The 15,483-nt window shown below is 47.1% G+C and overlaps 2 protein-coding genes across 3 annotated transcripts; one reads left to right on the top strand and one right to left on the bottom strand.

The window, feature by feature from the left end:
- The first annotated feature begins 411 nt into the window (after nt 1-411).
- Nucleotides 412-5,583, top strand: nes (nestin). Its single transcript, XM_084027382.1, has 4 exons — nt 412-1,269; nt 1,678-1,802; nt 2,723-2,796; nt 3,159-5,583. The coding sequence occupies exons 1-4, from the start codon at nt 439-441 to the stop codon at nt 5,258-5,260; spliced, it is 3,132 nt and encodes a 1,043-aa protein (XP_083883508.1). The 5' UTR covers nt 412-438; the 3' UTR covers nt 5,261-5,583.
- Nucleotides 5,584-7,870: 2,287 nt separating this feature from the next.
- On the bottom strand, nt 7,871-15,166 carry LOC311024459 (uncharacterized protein). Of its 2 annotated transcripts, XR_014598307.1 has the most exons (12): nt 14,752-15,166; nt 12,069-12,434; nt 11,615-11,980; nt 10,667-11,020; nt 10,556-10,573; nt 9,842-9,905; nt 9,698-9,741; nt 9,018-9,162; nt 8,822-8,935; nt 8,462-8,529; nt 8,048-8,172; nt 7,871-7,999 (listed from the first exon to the last, which is right to left on the bottom strand). XR_014598307.1 is itself a non-coding variant. In XM_084026872.1 (11 exons), the coding sequence occupies exons 1-11, from the start codon at nt 15,130-15,132 to the stop codon at nt 8,149-8,151; spliced, it is 1,944 nt and encodes a 647-aa protein (XP_083882998.1). In that variant the 5' UTR covers nt 15,133-15,166; the 3' UTR covers nt 7,871-8,148. The 2 variants fall into 2 exon arrangements, 1 of the variants encoding a protein (XP_083882998.1); XM_084026872.1 differs by having other exon boundaries at nt 7,871-8,172.
- Nucleotides 15,167-15,483: the final 317 nt, after the last annotated feature.

Below are 15,483 nucleotides of genomic sequence, written 5' to 3'. Positions count from 1 at the left end.
TCTGACGTTCAGCCTCACTCACCGACTTGTTTTCCCCCTAAAAAGGAATATTTTTTTAGAGGAATATAAGTAAAGTAAGAGGAGAGGCGGCAGATGTCATCACATGCTTCTAACTGCTTTCTGTCTGTTTGGGTCTCTTCCCCTCAGTTGGATGAAGGTGGTGAAAGAGTTAACCTTGGAGATGACATCACCGCCTCTCTCAGCCCTTTTCCCATCTCATCACCACGCTTTCCAGTGTGCCTCTCCTTCCTCCCTCCCTGCCCTCCTCTCCAGTCTCCTCCCTGCCCTCCTCCCTCTTCCATCCCCTAACCCTCTCCAGTCTCCTCCCTCCCCTCTCTGTGTATGTGTCCATGTGTCTGACCCCTCCAGTATGAAAGGAAGCCTCTCGCTGGCTTCACTCTCTCACAAACTCTCCCAACAGGGTCTCTGTTTTCTAACATGGAGCTCCGCCGTGTGCATGGAACCCTTCACCACGGCCTCCTGGGGGAGGAGAAGGACCAGGTGCTGAACCTGAACCACCGGCTGGAGACCTACCTGCGCCGGGTCAGACTCCTGGAGGAGGATAACGCACTGCTCGCTAATGAGATCAGAGTCCTTAGAGGCAGCGGTCAGGATGCCTGGATGCGAAGGAAGGGCCTGGAAGAGGAGCTGCAGCAGGCCCGACTGGAGGTGGACTCAGTCTGGAGGGACAGGGTCCACACAAAGATGGAGGCTGGCAGGGTAGCCGAGGAGCTCCAAGCCCTGGACCTGCAGAGGCAGAGGGAGGTTCAGGCCCAGTTGGAGGCCAAGAAGGAGCTGAAGAAGAGCAGGAAGGAGCTGGAGGAGGAACAACGAGCCCAGGCCTGGCTGAGGGAGGAGGTCAGTCAGCTGGAGCATCACATGAGGCACCTGATCCAGAACCATCAGGAGGATGTGGCCCACTTGGAAGCCACATTGACCCATTCCAGGGCCACAACACCAGCCACACTGATCCAACGGGGAAACCAGACACCAGACCTCCGACAGCTGGGGCAGGAGTTCTCCCAGAGGGCCACCAGGGTCTGGCAGGAGGCAGCTGAGGCCTATCAGGGGCAGTTAGACCAGTTGGAGGAGTCGCTGAGCCTTGCCAGGAGCCGTTTCACCCAAGTGGATCAGGAGAAGCGTGAAAGCCAGCTGAAGCTCCAAGTCTTGAAGAAGGAGATCGCCTCAGCTCAACAAGTCCGGCTGCATCTGGAGACGACTGCAGCTCAATGGGGACCCAGATACGAGGAGGAGGTCCAGCAGCTCCAGGTGAGAGCTGCCCCCCGTCCTCTAAAATCCTAGTTCTTATTGAGTCATGTTGTATCAATCATTTCAGTCAATCATATCAATGCATTTATGTCAGCTCCTGTCAGCTGATCAATATGTTTATATATATATATGAATATATTTTTTTGTGACATACGAACACTCACATCGGTGTCCGACGCCAATGAGACCTGACCAACTGATTATTTTTGGTCATGGACAGTAAGTCCTGGATGACTAACAACAGGGTTCCACCGGGTTCCAAGTCATTGAACGAGTCATTGAACGAGTCATTGAACGAGTCCTTGAACGAGTCGAAGCTCGAGTGCAGCTGTCAGTTGAAACAAAGGGTTTATTTTTACTCACATGCCTCAGTGGGAGAATAACCGCTTCCTCTTCCTGTTGTGGCAGGAGCACTTGGAGGGTCTGGAGGCAGAGAAGGAGGAGCTGGTCCAGCGAGTTGATGGTCTGGTTCTGGAGAACCAAGGCCTGCTGCAGCAGAAGATGTGTCTGGACCTGGAGCTGGCGACATACAGGTTCGTAGTAACAGTTACAGACCAGATCCAGACCAGTAACAGACCAGATACAGACCAGATACAGACCAGATCCAGACCAGTAATGGACCAGATCCAGACCAGTTACATTCCAGATCCAGACCAGATCCAGACCAGATACAGATCAGATACAGACCAGATACAGACCAGATACAGACCAGATACAGACCCGATACAACCATCAATAATCAATCTGATGAATCTGATGAAGTGAATCTGATGAAGTGAATCTGATGAAGCCACATGTAAAACACGTAGCTGGCTGTTTAAATGGGATTAAAGGTCAGGTTGATAGTGTACACCAGTCCTCTGGTAAACTGGCATCTCCATCCTACTGGTTTCCTGTGGAATGAGAGGAACGCTGTGAATGTTGAATCTTCAGGGTCTTCAGTTGAATCACCATTACAACCATTGGACTGGGATGGAGACGTCCGATGTCTCGGATGTCCATTATGGAGCTCTAGGGTGGTGTCTCGTTGCTCCTCCTCCCCCTCCTCCCCCTCCAGTTCAGGAGCTGTGGGAGTCTAGAATAACACCAGGGGGAGAAACTAGAGGACACATTTCATCTGTTGTTCCACCCAGAAGGAGACTGGTTGGTCACATGACCACGGAAGTCTTCTCATTGTGTGTGTTTGTGTGTGTGTGTGTGTGTGTGTGTGTGATGGACTGATGGCTCCTCAACAGACCTCTTCCGTTACCGTGACAACAGACCTCAGTCCATCCATCCAAGTCAACGTCGCTCCTCCTCCTCCCAGCCGTTGCTCCTCCTCCCAGCCTTTGCTCCTCCTCCTCCTCCTCCTCCCAGCCGTTGCTCCTCCACCTCCCAGCAGAAACACCGTTATAATGCTGATGTTCTCGTGTGTGTAGAAGAAGTTAACGTCGTCTTGTTGTCATCTCTGCAGAACTTTGCTGGACGGTGAAAGCTTCGGAGGAGACGTCCTGTTGTCCAATCAGCCGGCAAACATTTCCTTCACAGGTAATTACACAAAGTTAATACATCAGTGCCATGCTGGTGGCGTCACAGCTGCACTGAGGGGTGGGGGTGGAGGTGGGGGGTTGGGGGCTTTGCCTTCCGGTAACTGAGACAACGGGGAAAGGAAATGACGATCAATATCTCCCCATTAGTGTCCAGTCTCCATTGACAACATACATTTGAATAAACCTTCAGGTTCTCCACAGCGTCTCTGTCATTAAGAGTCCTGATCTTTGATTCTCCTCAAAACTATGTGGAGATATCACATCCCGAGGATACACTATAACTCCAGAGACCTCAGAGGAAGTCATTTTTCTTACAGTAGATTAGTTCATTGTGTATTCATGAGCTCTTGTCCTCCACAGATTTCGGTCCTCTGGGGGTTAAACAGAAGGACCAGACCCAGCTGAGCCACAAGACCACTTCCCTCCCATCTGGCCGCAGACTAACAGGAGGCGGTCCAACAGCGATCAGTGCAGCGGCAGTCTGGCGTAGAAAACCTGTAGCCGTTACTGAAAGGCCCAACATTTCCACAAAACCTGCATATAAAGACACAACAAAGTCAGCAGCAGGAGACTTTTCTTATCCCAAAATACTGCAGGATGGAGCCGTTGAGAGTTTCAGACCACAGGAGGTTCATGAGAAAGTCACCTATGCTGAGCCTCTATCACCTCCCAGTGAGCCAGAGGTTGAGACAACATCTGGGGACAAAGAAGAGACCCTCTTCCCTCCTGAGGACGGACCGGTGGAACCCTCAGTCCTCAGTTATCAGGTGGAGTCTGGCTTCAGCACTGAATCCCCCGTCACTGATGGAGTTCATCAGCATCAGTTTCCCACACCCGACCTCACACCATACCACGTCAGAATGACTGAGGAGCTCCACGGTTTCTCAGATGAAGGTGATGAGGATGAGCCTTCTGAAATCCCTGCAGATCAGCTGCATGCTCCAGGCGATGCATCGAAAGAGATCCTAGGCAGAGAGGGCGAACTAGAGGAAGCGCCAGAATTGGAAACCGAGGCGGTACTGGAACCACTGAACTCCAGGACGAGCATCCCAGTTTCTGAATGTGAGCCTGAAGAAAGCTGGTTCGACAAAGTGTCAGATGAAAACCTTTTAAAGGAGGTCGCAGCCGAGATGAAGCAGGAAGGAAGCTGTTCTACAGCAGGAACACATGAGACGGATGGAGAGGATACGTTGTACCCTGATGGAGAAGAGATGGATACATGGGATAGTGTGATAGAAAGGAAAGTTGATGTGAAGAATGATGAAGGCCTCAAACAGGAGGAAGAGAAACGACAACACGCCGAACCAGAGGACGATATATCAGCCAGAGAAAACGAGCAGGAAAAAACAGAGATCAGGTCAGACATTTCCACAGAACTACAGCAACATGCCAATGTGGCATCTTCAATGACGGACGCACAAGGAGATGGTGATGGATGCCATGCTGCATTTGACCAAGAGCTGGCGCTGTTTCCTGACAACGAAGAAGACGATGAAGAGGAGGATTCTCAAAGCGTCTCCGTGTCATGGCGGACCGAAATGGAAGGGGACAGCTACGCTCAGGAAAACACTCTTGCCGACACTCGTCCTCTGATTCGATACAAGAGTGACGAGACGGACGCCAACGATCAGCCGTCACGCGTGGACGAGAGCGAGTCGAGTGGAGGCGAACAGGAAGAGAAAGCTGGAGAGGCAGAAACATGGAGCAAAGGGAATTCAAAGAGGTTTGGAACTATGGAAGATCTGTATGAAGATGTGGAAGGGCAAGCGTTGGATGAGGAAAATCATCTGGGATATGTTGAGGATGGAGGTGTCAACTGTGGGACGACTGGAAGTCAGCATGAACTTACAAAACACAGGCTGGCAACAAATGTGTGCTACGATGAGGACTTGGAGACGGACCGACTTGTGGAGCAGGAACTAGAAAACCTGGCCACAGACTGCTACAGCGCTCACTTTGAACAGCAGCGAGTACGCGAGAACCAGGAGAAGCCACACCTGGGGGATACATCTGCGCAGGTAGAGGCTGGATGGTGGTCCTGTTCAGACCCTGAGCTAAGAGCCCAGCTGAAGCCTGCATCGTCCACTACAAGTATAGATCAACCTGACAGGAACCTACATGTCAGTGACTCGTCAGTGGTTATGTCTCAAGCGGATGAGGAGGTTCACTTTAAAGGTTGTGAGGCGACAGATGCTCCGAAAGAAAGAGAGGAAGAGGACGAACACAATGTGTCCATGGTGACACATGCTGATGTCACAGAAGATCCCTCTGACTTCATCAGAAGGCCTGAAAGGAAAGAAACCAACAACTCAGAGGATCCAAACTCCCCCACGGAGGTTCCACCCATAGAAGCATCCAGTGTATCACAAGAACATCATGTTGAGGACTTTGCCAACTGGCGGGAGTTTCCAGAAGCTCCAGAAACAGCTGAATGGGAAGTCCTAGAGAAACCATTATTATGAAAGATGAGAGAATGTTTCTGAATCGGCCGAAAGTTTTCTGCAGAATGACGGACGCTCTGATGAGGGTGTTGTGACACGTAGATATGAGGCCCTTGGGATTTCCCCCAAAAGTCCACCTGATGAAAACCATGACCTGCTGGTGAAGGACTCACCAGAACTATTGAACACAAACGGTTTCTTTAGCTCAGGCTTAAAGAATGACTTCTGGGTGTCCTCCCTGGAGACCGGGGCCTCATATCAACCGGATGACGCCTGTAATGCAGCAGCTGAGCAAACCAATCAGAATTGACGGTTTGCTGACAGTTTTGTTTGGGGAATCTGAAAAACTGTACCTCCAGGGTGGATCTGGATTCAGGAGCAGATGCGTTGGGAGCCTTGGGGGGCCCTTTCTGATGAGTCTGACGTTGAGGGTGAATCCTTGTCTTCTGGGGAGGAACCTCTTTAAAAAGTAGTGAGAAGTTTGAGCTTCATAGATGTAGTCAGTGTTATTCTGTTTGCTGTAGAACATATTTACTTTGAAAACCAAAGTGGTGCCTTGATGCGACATCAGTGGCCATCAATGTCCCGATTTGTCTCGTTTCTATCGCTGGATCTCTTTCAAACTGAATGTTATGTCAGACGGTTTCTGCATGAACACACAACAAAGGATGTCATTTGAAAATCAAAGCGTTTATTGATTGTTGCCTAATCTGATTTTACTGATGGATGGAAATCAATGAGAACAGAAGGGTTGTACTGCTGGTAGAGCTGCTGTCTCACTGCTTTTCAGACAGACAGTGTTTCTGCTGGTGACAACAATCTCTGCATGTCTTACACGTGTTCAATGGTTGGTTGTAAAATGTTGGTGTAAAGGTGACGTGGTCTGTGTGTATTTGATTTGATTTTGCTTCGGTACATTTACGGTCCAAAATAAACTGGAGTTTCTCTTTGTTGAAACGTTTATCTTCTTTTCGAACCCAACGTTAGCTTTAGACAACAAACCAAAGTTAGCTTTAGACGACAAAACCAACGTTAGCTTCAGACAACAAACCAACGTTAGCTTTAGACGACAAAAACAACATTAGCTTCAGACAACAAACCAACGTTAGCTTTAGACGACAAAACCAACGTTAGCTTTAGACAACAAACCAACGTTAGCTTTAGACGACAAAACCAACGTTAGCTTTAGACAACAAACCAACGTTAGCTTTAGACGACAAAAACAACATTAGCTTTAGACAACAAACCAACGTTAGCTTTAGACGACAAAAACAACATTAGCTTTAGACAACAAACCAACGTTAGCTTTAGACGACAAAACCAACGTTAGCTTTAGACAACAAACCAACGTTAGCTTTAGACGTCAAACCAACGTTAGCTTTAGACAACAAACCTACGTTAGCTTTAGCAAGTTTTAGAGTCGGTGAGTTGTCGTCCCTCTTCTGGCTGAAAGACAGAATTACACCATGAAATGCTGCGTATGATGTCATCAGTCACCCGGTGGCATTTAAATAGAGCAGAAGATGCACTACAGAGTAAAATCTGCCACTGACAGCTGCAGTCTGGTGATCCAGGATAAGCGACTGTGAGCAGAAATAAAACCAAACCTCATGAGAAGGTTGTGACCTGTATGTTTGAGCTTGTTCTCATCAATAAGAACCACTGAGCAGCATCACATTTTAGAGTGGAGACTTAACCTTTTTCTTTTATCACAGCTATGTTTTCTAAAAGATTGAATTAGACAAACTCATGCTGAGATAATGTAGTGCGGAAAAAGCAGACCGACATCGCAGAGAGTAAAGATGTTAAATAACCAGAGTAAGTAGTAAGTAAGTCATTCAACAAAAAAGGTCAAGATCGTGCAAGAGTGAAACAGAAGAACCAATAATTATGTTCAGAACATATAAATGTTGTCAGAGGTAGAACTTTCTGTAATTTTCATAATAAGTAACATCATTAGATAAGAGGAGGCTGCTTCCTGTTCTGTGTCTGCCAGCAGGAATCGAATCACGGACTGGAAAGGAAGGTAATGAAGTTAGATGTGTGCTGGCAGTCAGACAGGAAGACAGACAGGAAGCCTTGAAACTAACGGAACACAAGGAGAGGCTTATTAAGCTTATGCATTTATTTCATACAAATTGCAAAGGTTCCTGCAAATGATTACTGGTTTCCGAATGGATATCTGGTCGGGATGCACCGATACTTTGTTTCAGACCAAGTACAAGTAGAAATAATTGTATTTCAACACTTGCTGATCCTGAGTAACAATATGAGTACTTTATAATACCAGTACAGTTCTAACAATAACTTTGAAAACATTTTCATCAGTTAGTCCTCCTGTTGCTGATATTTTAACATTCAAATTTGTGTTCTATTATTGTACACAAACAGTAGAGATAATAATTCACTCCTTAATCTGCTGTCAGTTACACAGTTAAAAAGAAATATTATAGATTAAAAGCTAAAAAGCTCAGCGACTCAGAGGAGCAGCTTGTCACTTAAAGGAGAATAGTGCTGGTCCACCTTAAATGTCATCCCACCTTAAGTGCACTGGAGCTGGAGCAGCCAGAGTTGTTCTTAACATCTGGGCTAACCTCCTTCATTTTAATTAACAACACACGGGAACTTAGCTCGAGTCTAGTTGTAGCATTTATTCAAGAACAAATAAGCAAACACACACGACACTACATTCACGCTGGAACGACTTCAAATATTTGGTTATTTTGGGCAGTCGAAACATTTATGTTGGTGTTTCCTGGCCTGGTGGGCGTTCCACAGGGATGGGGTTCCACAGGGACGGGGTTCCACAGGGACGGGATTCCACAGGGACAGGGTTCTACAGGGATGGGGTTCCACAGGGATGGGCCCCGCGTTCCTGTAACATTGTTGGGGAAACTTCGGTTTGATCCTCAGATCAAGGCTGATTTCATGAACTGAAAAGAGAAAAAAGTATATATATGTATTATAATAAAAAACAATTAAATGTTGACTTGCATCTTTGGATATAAACAGGAACAATTAGGTCATTATTTTTATAGTATGACTGTGGATGTCAATGTCATCAAGAAGTTACCCTTTTTCACTTTTTTCTTAGTTCTTATCGGTAGTTAAGTGATACTATTTTGTACTTGCAATCTTTCCCTTTGTGGGTTCACATTCTGGTGAATAAACATGAAGGAATATTTTTATTTAAGAATGTATTAATGAAACATTTAAACTCACCTGCTCGAAAGAGAAACTGGCCACTTGGCAGTCACATGGCAAACTCAGCAGGTGAGCCTGGAAACGCTCTGACACAAGAAGCAAATAATAATACACTGAATTTTGATTATTATAACAGGAGACGTCTGCTAATGTTCATCTGTGTAAATGCATCATGTTTCAAACATTGTCTTACTCACAGACAAATGGTGTTTTAAACGTAATCTTCAATAATATTTTGAACTTTGCATATACAATATACAGTACCTGTCATGTTTAACAACAGTATGCAGTGGTGGAAGAAGAAGTATTAGCACCAAATATAAAGTAACAGTCATAAAACACAAGAATACAAACTAGGCGTGATTTGCATTCCTTTACCTCGGAGGATCTGAAGTTTTGTCAGGATGGCTACAAACTCATTGTAGTCGATCCCACCTTCAGAGTGGTGCTCGTACCACAGCACGTTGAAGGTCTCGTCATCTAAATGGAATTCTGCACCATGAAGACAGAAAAGCAAGTTGACCTGCCGCTCATTGAATTCATGTTTCCTTTAATCGAGAGAGAGAGAGATTACCGCGGACAGCCTTTTTCATTTGGGTTTGAGTGACAGCCGGTGGGTTCCTGCTCTCGTAGCTCTCCACATACTCCCTCCGGAGAACAGCCACATAGTGCTCCAGTTTGAAGACCTCCACCACATCCAGATCTCCGGTCTTGTCTGCCTTAAAGTGCTGCTTAAAGACCTTAAATTAACTGAAAGAATGTAGCTTAATAGCTCTTATTGTTGAAACAATGGAGTTATTCAGTCTGCTTCTTAGGGTCAGGGCTAAGGGGTTAGGGTTCTGGCTTAGGGACAATGGGTCGGGGTTCTGGGTTAGGGTTCTGGGTGAGGTTTCTGGGTTAGGGATAATGGGTTAGGGTTCTGGGTGAGGGTTCTGGGTGAGGGTTCTGGGTTAGGATTCTGGCTTAGGGATAACGGATGGAGGTTCTGGGTTGGGGTTCTGGGTTAGGGCTAAGGGGTTAGGGTTCTGGGTGAGGTTTCTGGCTTAGGGATAATGGGTTGGGGTTCTGGGTTAGGGTTCTGGGTTAGGGATAATGGGTTGGGGTTCTGGGTGAGGGCTCTGGGTTAGGATTCTGGCTTAGGGATAACGGATGGAGGTTCTGGGTTGGGGTTCTGGGTTAGGGCTAAAGGGTTAGGGTTCTGGCTGTAAATACTGAGCAGAGGAGCAGAAGCAGCAGGGAAATTTTAAAGGATACGTCCATGAGAGTCAACAGGAGACGAGCGGTTTTGAGGCTCAAAGCTACAGGGGAAGAATAAATATGGAGAATACATGAGAATAAATGTGTCTCACAACTTGTCCTTTGGATAATGTCGTTAAAATAATTGGAAAATAAACTGACTTTTGCCACGAACAGAGTAGCCGCCGGCTATCAGCTTAGCGAGAACACTCTCAGCATTCAGCATCTGTTGGAAAGGATAAAGTTATACCAACAAAGGTCTGCATCACTCTTCACTTCCTTTATTTTATTTTATCTCACTGATAGTGCTGCAGCCATGATGAAGTTAGCTTCACACTGGTTCCCTCCACAAAAAGCAACTGGACTTTTCATCCAGATTTTGGATTATTGCAGGAAATTGACTTGCTGGCAAACAAATGTTTCTGATACTTAAATGTTTTTTGTTCACATCTACAGGATTCGCAAATCTGACTTTTTTGTTAAAAGTTTGAAATCAATGCAAGGTTTACATCCACGTTTACTTGCTTGCAGACTTGCGCATTAATGCAGTGAAATGGTGTGAAACCGTTGCCAGGAATGTGTCACATTCACATAATGTGCTTTGTGTACACTCAAAAAAACACGTACACTAAATATTGCTATCGTGATATTTTATAATACATTTATGCCAGTGACTCATTTGGAGTGAAATCCTGTTATCTGATCAAGCAGATGCTCTCACTAACCAGCTATCCCTCACCAGCTTCCCACTTGTAAACATGGACAACTTTACCGTTGAGCTCTTCATTTAACAAATACTGGAGTGATATACAGTTTAATCAACAACACATACGATGTAAAGATTTTTTTTTTTTAAGAATGTTTGGAAACACTTACATCAGGTCTGCTGTCTTCCTGTGAAAGAGAAGGATGCGATGTAAAGATGGGTACGGTCTCCAATGATCATTTCCATTATCAAATGCCTTTAATTCCTATTCTATTACGTACTGATATGCACTTTTCTTCTGGGAATGAGTCACACCGCAGCTCATCTGGCCAGGAAACTCCAAAGCTGGTCATCAAACCCTCACAGCCCCGCTTGGCCCTCTCACAGAAAGACCTGCAGGGCCACTGCACTTCCCCCGCCAGACACTGGGGGGCGTACACCATGCACATGAACAGCCGGATGTCCACGGAGCACATCGTCTGCACCATGGCGTTGAAGAAGGACATCTTGGCTACGGCTTCTCTTTGACTTGTGTGTCCCAGAAGGTTTGGAGTGATGGTCTGGTTGTAGGCCAAACCCTGGCACATCGGTATGGTGATGGGCTCACAGACCCCCCCGCTGCTGCCCACGCCGTACTGAAACAAGACACAGGTCTGAACCCCTTTGACCAGGGTGCTATGGCCTTGCCTAGTTTACATTTATTGTGGTGACACCATGTGGTGAAGGCTGGTAACTACACAAACTGTTGGCCTGCAATAGAGGAGAGTCTCCAGAAACTGAGACTGGTTTGATTACAGCATCGCTAACTGTCTTGTAAAACACTCAGTTTGCTGTTTTCACTGAGGATGACGTCATAGTACAGAAGAGTGAGACGCTCTCACTTCTGTTGGTGCAATCGATGGATGCTAATAATGAAAAAATGTCCTTGCAAGATAACTATTGACTACTGCGGTCATATTTGATGCGTCTCTATGATGACGTACTGTGCGGTATGTGGATGTATTCATGCACTGTTTATCAAACCACACATTTGACAAGAATTAGCGTTAGCTAGCTAGCACGTCCCTTCCCGCCAGTGGCAGACTGTTCTCCTCTCAGTGTGGAGAAGAAGTCTGCCAGCGGCAGGAAATGAAGCCGAGTTTATAGCTGTGCATTGAGAAAGGAGAGAAGGGGCCAATCAGTAGGAAACGTGTTCTTCTTCCTGCTGGACTCAAAAAGACCTGACTTACGTGTTGGCAGGACTCTGTGGTAAACGCTTCACACCTGAAGGAGTCCGGCCACGTGAAACCAAACTTAATCATCAGTGGTTCACAGCGGGACCGAGCATGTTCGCACACGGTTCTGCAGGGGGGTCGAGGTTTCCCCGCCACGCACTCGGGTGTGTAGACGGAGCACAGGAATGGCTTCAGAAGAGCTGAGCAGCCCACTTTCACAAGGGGGTAATACTGATGTGCTTCCAGACCTACTTCCTCCTGGGTTTTGTGGCCCAGGAGGTTGGGCAGGACGGTCTCAGTGTACGGCAGGTCTCTGCAGAGAGGGAGCGTGATGGTCTGACATGATGCAGGAGACGTTGGAGTAAAACTGAAGCCTGGAGCCTGGAAGAACAAACAGAGACGACAAGCAAAGCTCAGCGGGTTCTGGATCGATAAACCCCTGCTCCTTCAGTAGACTGAGCAGACTCACGTGTTCGCAGGACTCCGTGGTGAAGGCTTCACACCGGAGGGCTTCTGGCCACTGTAAGCCGATCTTGTTCATCAGGGACTCGCAGCCGGACCTCGCCTGCTCACACAGAGTTCTGCAAGCAGGTCGAGCTTTTCCTGACACACACTTGGGAGTGAAGACGGAGCACAGGAACGGCTTCAGTTGGGGGGAGCAGCCCACCTGTATGAGCGGTGAAAAGGTCTGGAGTACCAGACCAGCATCCTCCTGAGTGCTGTGGCCCAGGATGTTGGGCAGCACGGTCTCGGTGTAAGACAGGTCTGCACAGAGAGGGACGGCGATGGTCTGACAGGATGCAGGAGATGTTGGAGGCACACTGATGACTGGACCCTGAAAGACCACAAACCCTGATCAGGACCCTGAAAGACCACAAACCCTGATCAGGGATCCTTTCAGATAATCACTTCTCTGTGACGAGACCTTCCATCCAACAGGATCCTGGTGGGTCCCTGTCTCACCACTACTAACAGAAGAACTGACCTGTCCCTGTCTCACCACTACTAATGGGAGAACTGATCTGTCCCTGTCTCACCACTACTAATGGAAGAACTGACCTGTCCCTGTCTCACCACTACTAACAGAAGAACTGACCTGTCCCTGTCTCACCACTACTAACAGGAGAACTGACCTGTCCCTGTCTCACCACTACTAACAGGAGAACTGACCTGTCCCTGTCTCACCACTACTAACAGAAGAACTGACCTGTCCCTGTCTCACCACTACTAACAGAAGAACTGACCTGTGCCTGTCTCACCACTACTAACAGAAGAACCGACCTGTCTCTGTCTCACCACTACTAACAGAAGAACCGACCTGTCCCTGTCTCACCACTACTAACAGGAGAACTGACCTGTCCCTGTCTCACCACTACTAACAGAAGAACCGACCTATCCCTGTCTCACCACTACTAACAGAAGAACTGACCTGTCCCTGTCTCACCACTACTAACAGAAGAACTGACCTATGCCTGTCTCACCACTACTAATGGAAGAACTGACCTGACCCTGTCTCACCACTACTAACAGGAGAACTGACCTGTCCCTGTCTCACCACTACTAACAGAAGAACTTACCTGTCCCTGTCTCACCACTACTAACAGAAGAACCGACCTGTCCCTGTCTCACCACTACTAACAGAAGAACTGACCTGTCTCTGTCTCACCACTACTAACAGGAGAACTGACCTGTCCCTGTCTCACCACTACTAACAGAAGAACTGACCTGTGCCTGTCTCACCACTACTAATGGAAGAACTGACCTCTCCCTGTCTCACCACTACTAACAGGAGAACTGACCTGTCCCTGTCTCACCACTACCAATAGTAGAACTGACCTGTCTTTGTCTCACTACAACAAACAGAAGAATTGACCTGTCTTTGTCTCACTACTACAAACAGAAGAACTGACCTGTCCCTGTCTCACCACTACTAACAGGAGAACTGACCTGTCCCTGTCTCACCACTACCAATAGTAGAACTGACCTGTCTTTGTCTCACTACAACAAACAGAAGAATTGACCTGTCTTTGTCTCACTACTACAAACAGAAGAACTGACCTGTCCCTGTCTCACCACTACTAACAGAAGAACTGACCTGTCTTTGTCTCACTACTACAAACAGAAGAATTTACCTATCTTTGTCTCACTACTACCAATAGTAGAACTGACCTATCTTTGTCTCACTACTACAAACAGAAGAATTGACCTGTCTTTGTCTCACTACTACAAACAGAAGAACTGACCTGTCCCTGTCTCACCACTACTAACAGAAGAACTGACCTGTCTTTGTCTCACTACTACAAACAGAAGAACTGACCTGTCTTTGTCTCACTACTACAAACAGAAGAACTGACCTGTCTTTGTCTCACTACTACAAACAGAAGAATTGACCTGTCTTTGTCTCACTACTACAAACAGAAGAACTGACCTGTCCCTGTCTCACCACTACTAACAGAAGAACTGACCTGTCTTTGTCTCACTACTACAAACAGAAGAACTGAGCTGTCCCTGTCTCACCACTACTAACGGGAGAACTGACCTGTCTTTGTCTCACTACTACAAACAGAAGAACTGAGCTGTCCCTGTCTCACCACTACTAACGGGAGAACTGACCTGTCTTTGTCTCACTACTACAAACAGAAGAACTGAGCTGTCCCTGTCTCACCACTACTAACGGGAGAACTGACCTGTCCCTGTCTCACCACTACTAACAGAAGAACTGACCTGTCCCTGTCTCACCACTACTAACAGAAGAACTGACCTGTCTCTGTCTCACCACTACTAACAGAAGAACCGACCTGTCCCTGTCTCACCACTACTAACAGAAGAACTGAGTCCATGAATCGGGAGGTGGTTTTAGATCTATTCACAGATGTACTTACCTTTCATGAATGACCCAGTGAACATAAGAATAACCTTTTCAGAATGTCCTTATCTTAAATTCTGAGGTGATGCCTAGAAAGGTCACGAGCTATTAATGTGAGATGATGTGGTATTCTGTCCCCAGAGACTTACTTACGAACGTCAGTTTGCTGTTTTCATCGAGATATGTTTTCAGTCGGATGTCAGGAGCACCGACTTAGAACTATCAGCTTCTGACTTCCAACATTTTCCAACTAGTTATTAAAAGAGTGAAGAAGAAAACCACTGACCTGCACGCAGTTAGACTGTGGGAGAGTGTCACACCGGAGCCTCGTGGGCCAGACCAGCTTCTTGGCCTTCAGGGCCGAATCGCAGTCCGTCTTCACCTTCTCACACAGCGCTCGGCACGGCTTCATCCGGCTGTCTTCCTCCGAGCCACATTCAGGCACGACCACGCGACACATGAGTGTGGCGACATTGGGGGAACAAGCCGTCTCCACCATCTGAGCCGTCTGCTGCAGGCTGAAGCCCATTACTCCGGTCGGATGGGAGGACGTTGTGTATCCCAAACCCTGACAGAAGCTGGAGGTTACTGGCTTACAGGGGGCTCTGCTGTGCGTCTGCTGAGGACACAGCAGCAAAACCAAAACCACCGAGACCGAGTGCATCATGGTTCTCAGAGAAAAGTAAAGTTGTACTGTGTGACAAAGCTCCGGAGCGTCTCGGCTGCTCTGCTCAGGAGGTGGAGTTGGAGTCCACGAATGGAGTCTCTCCAAACCAGGCACTGATTTAGGATCCCTGCTCAGGTCACATATCAGTAAGATGCTCAGCACACACTGAGAGCCAAACTGGTCCCAGGCCAGCAGCCCCACTAAGAAGCTACATCTGGTTGTGATTGTGTGAGAATCTGTTGCACAATAAACCTGTTTATTGCTGGAAAGTATTTCAACATAGTCATGTTGTCAGTCATAGGATAGAGAGAATACAGGGAAATCTAAAAACAAGTGTGAATAAAGGCTGAA

This window comes from Eutrigla gurnardus, assembly GCF_963514095.1.
Source record: "Eutrigla gurnardus genome assembly, chromosome: 14".
Lineage (NCBI taxonomy): Eukaryota > Metazoa > Chordata > Actinopteri > Perciformes > Triglidae > Eutrigla > Eutrigla gurnardus.
The sequence above is the reverse complement of the archived record's forward strand: the minus strand, read 5'-3'. Positions and strand labels throughout refer to the sequence as shown.

Bases quoted from the DNA above. Each gene is read 5' to 3' on its own strand.
- nes (XM_084027382.1), top strand. From the start codon at position 439: ATGGAGCTCCGCCGTGTGCATGGAACCCTTCACCACGGCCTCCTGGGG. The intron at 1,270-1,677 runs GTGAGAGCTGCC...CTGTTGTGGCAG, and splicing joins AGGAGGTCCAGCAGCTCCAG to GAGCACTTGGAGGGTCTGGA. The intron at 1,803-2,722 runs GTTCGTAGTAAC...TCATCTCTGCAG, and splicing joins CTGGAGCTGGCGACATACAG to AACTTTGCTGGACGGTGAAA.
- LOC311024459 (XM_084026872.1), bottom strand. From the start codon at position 15,132: ATGATGCACTCGGTCTCGGTGGTTTTGGTTTTGCTGCTGTGTCCTCAG. The intron at 9,742-9,841 runs GTCAGTTTATTT...CTTCCCCTGTAG, and splicing joins CTACTCTGTTCGTGGCAAAA to CTTTGAGCCTCAAAACCGCT. The intron at 8,530-8,821 runs GTAAAGGAATGC...TTCTTGTGTCAG, and splicing joins AAAACTTCAGATCCTCCGAG to AGCGTTTCCAGGCTCACCTG.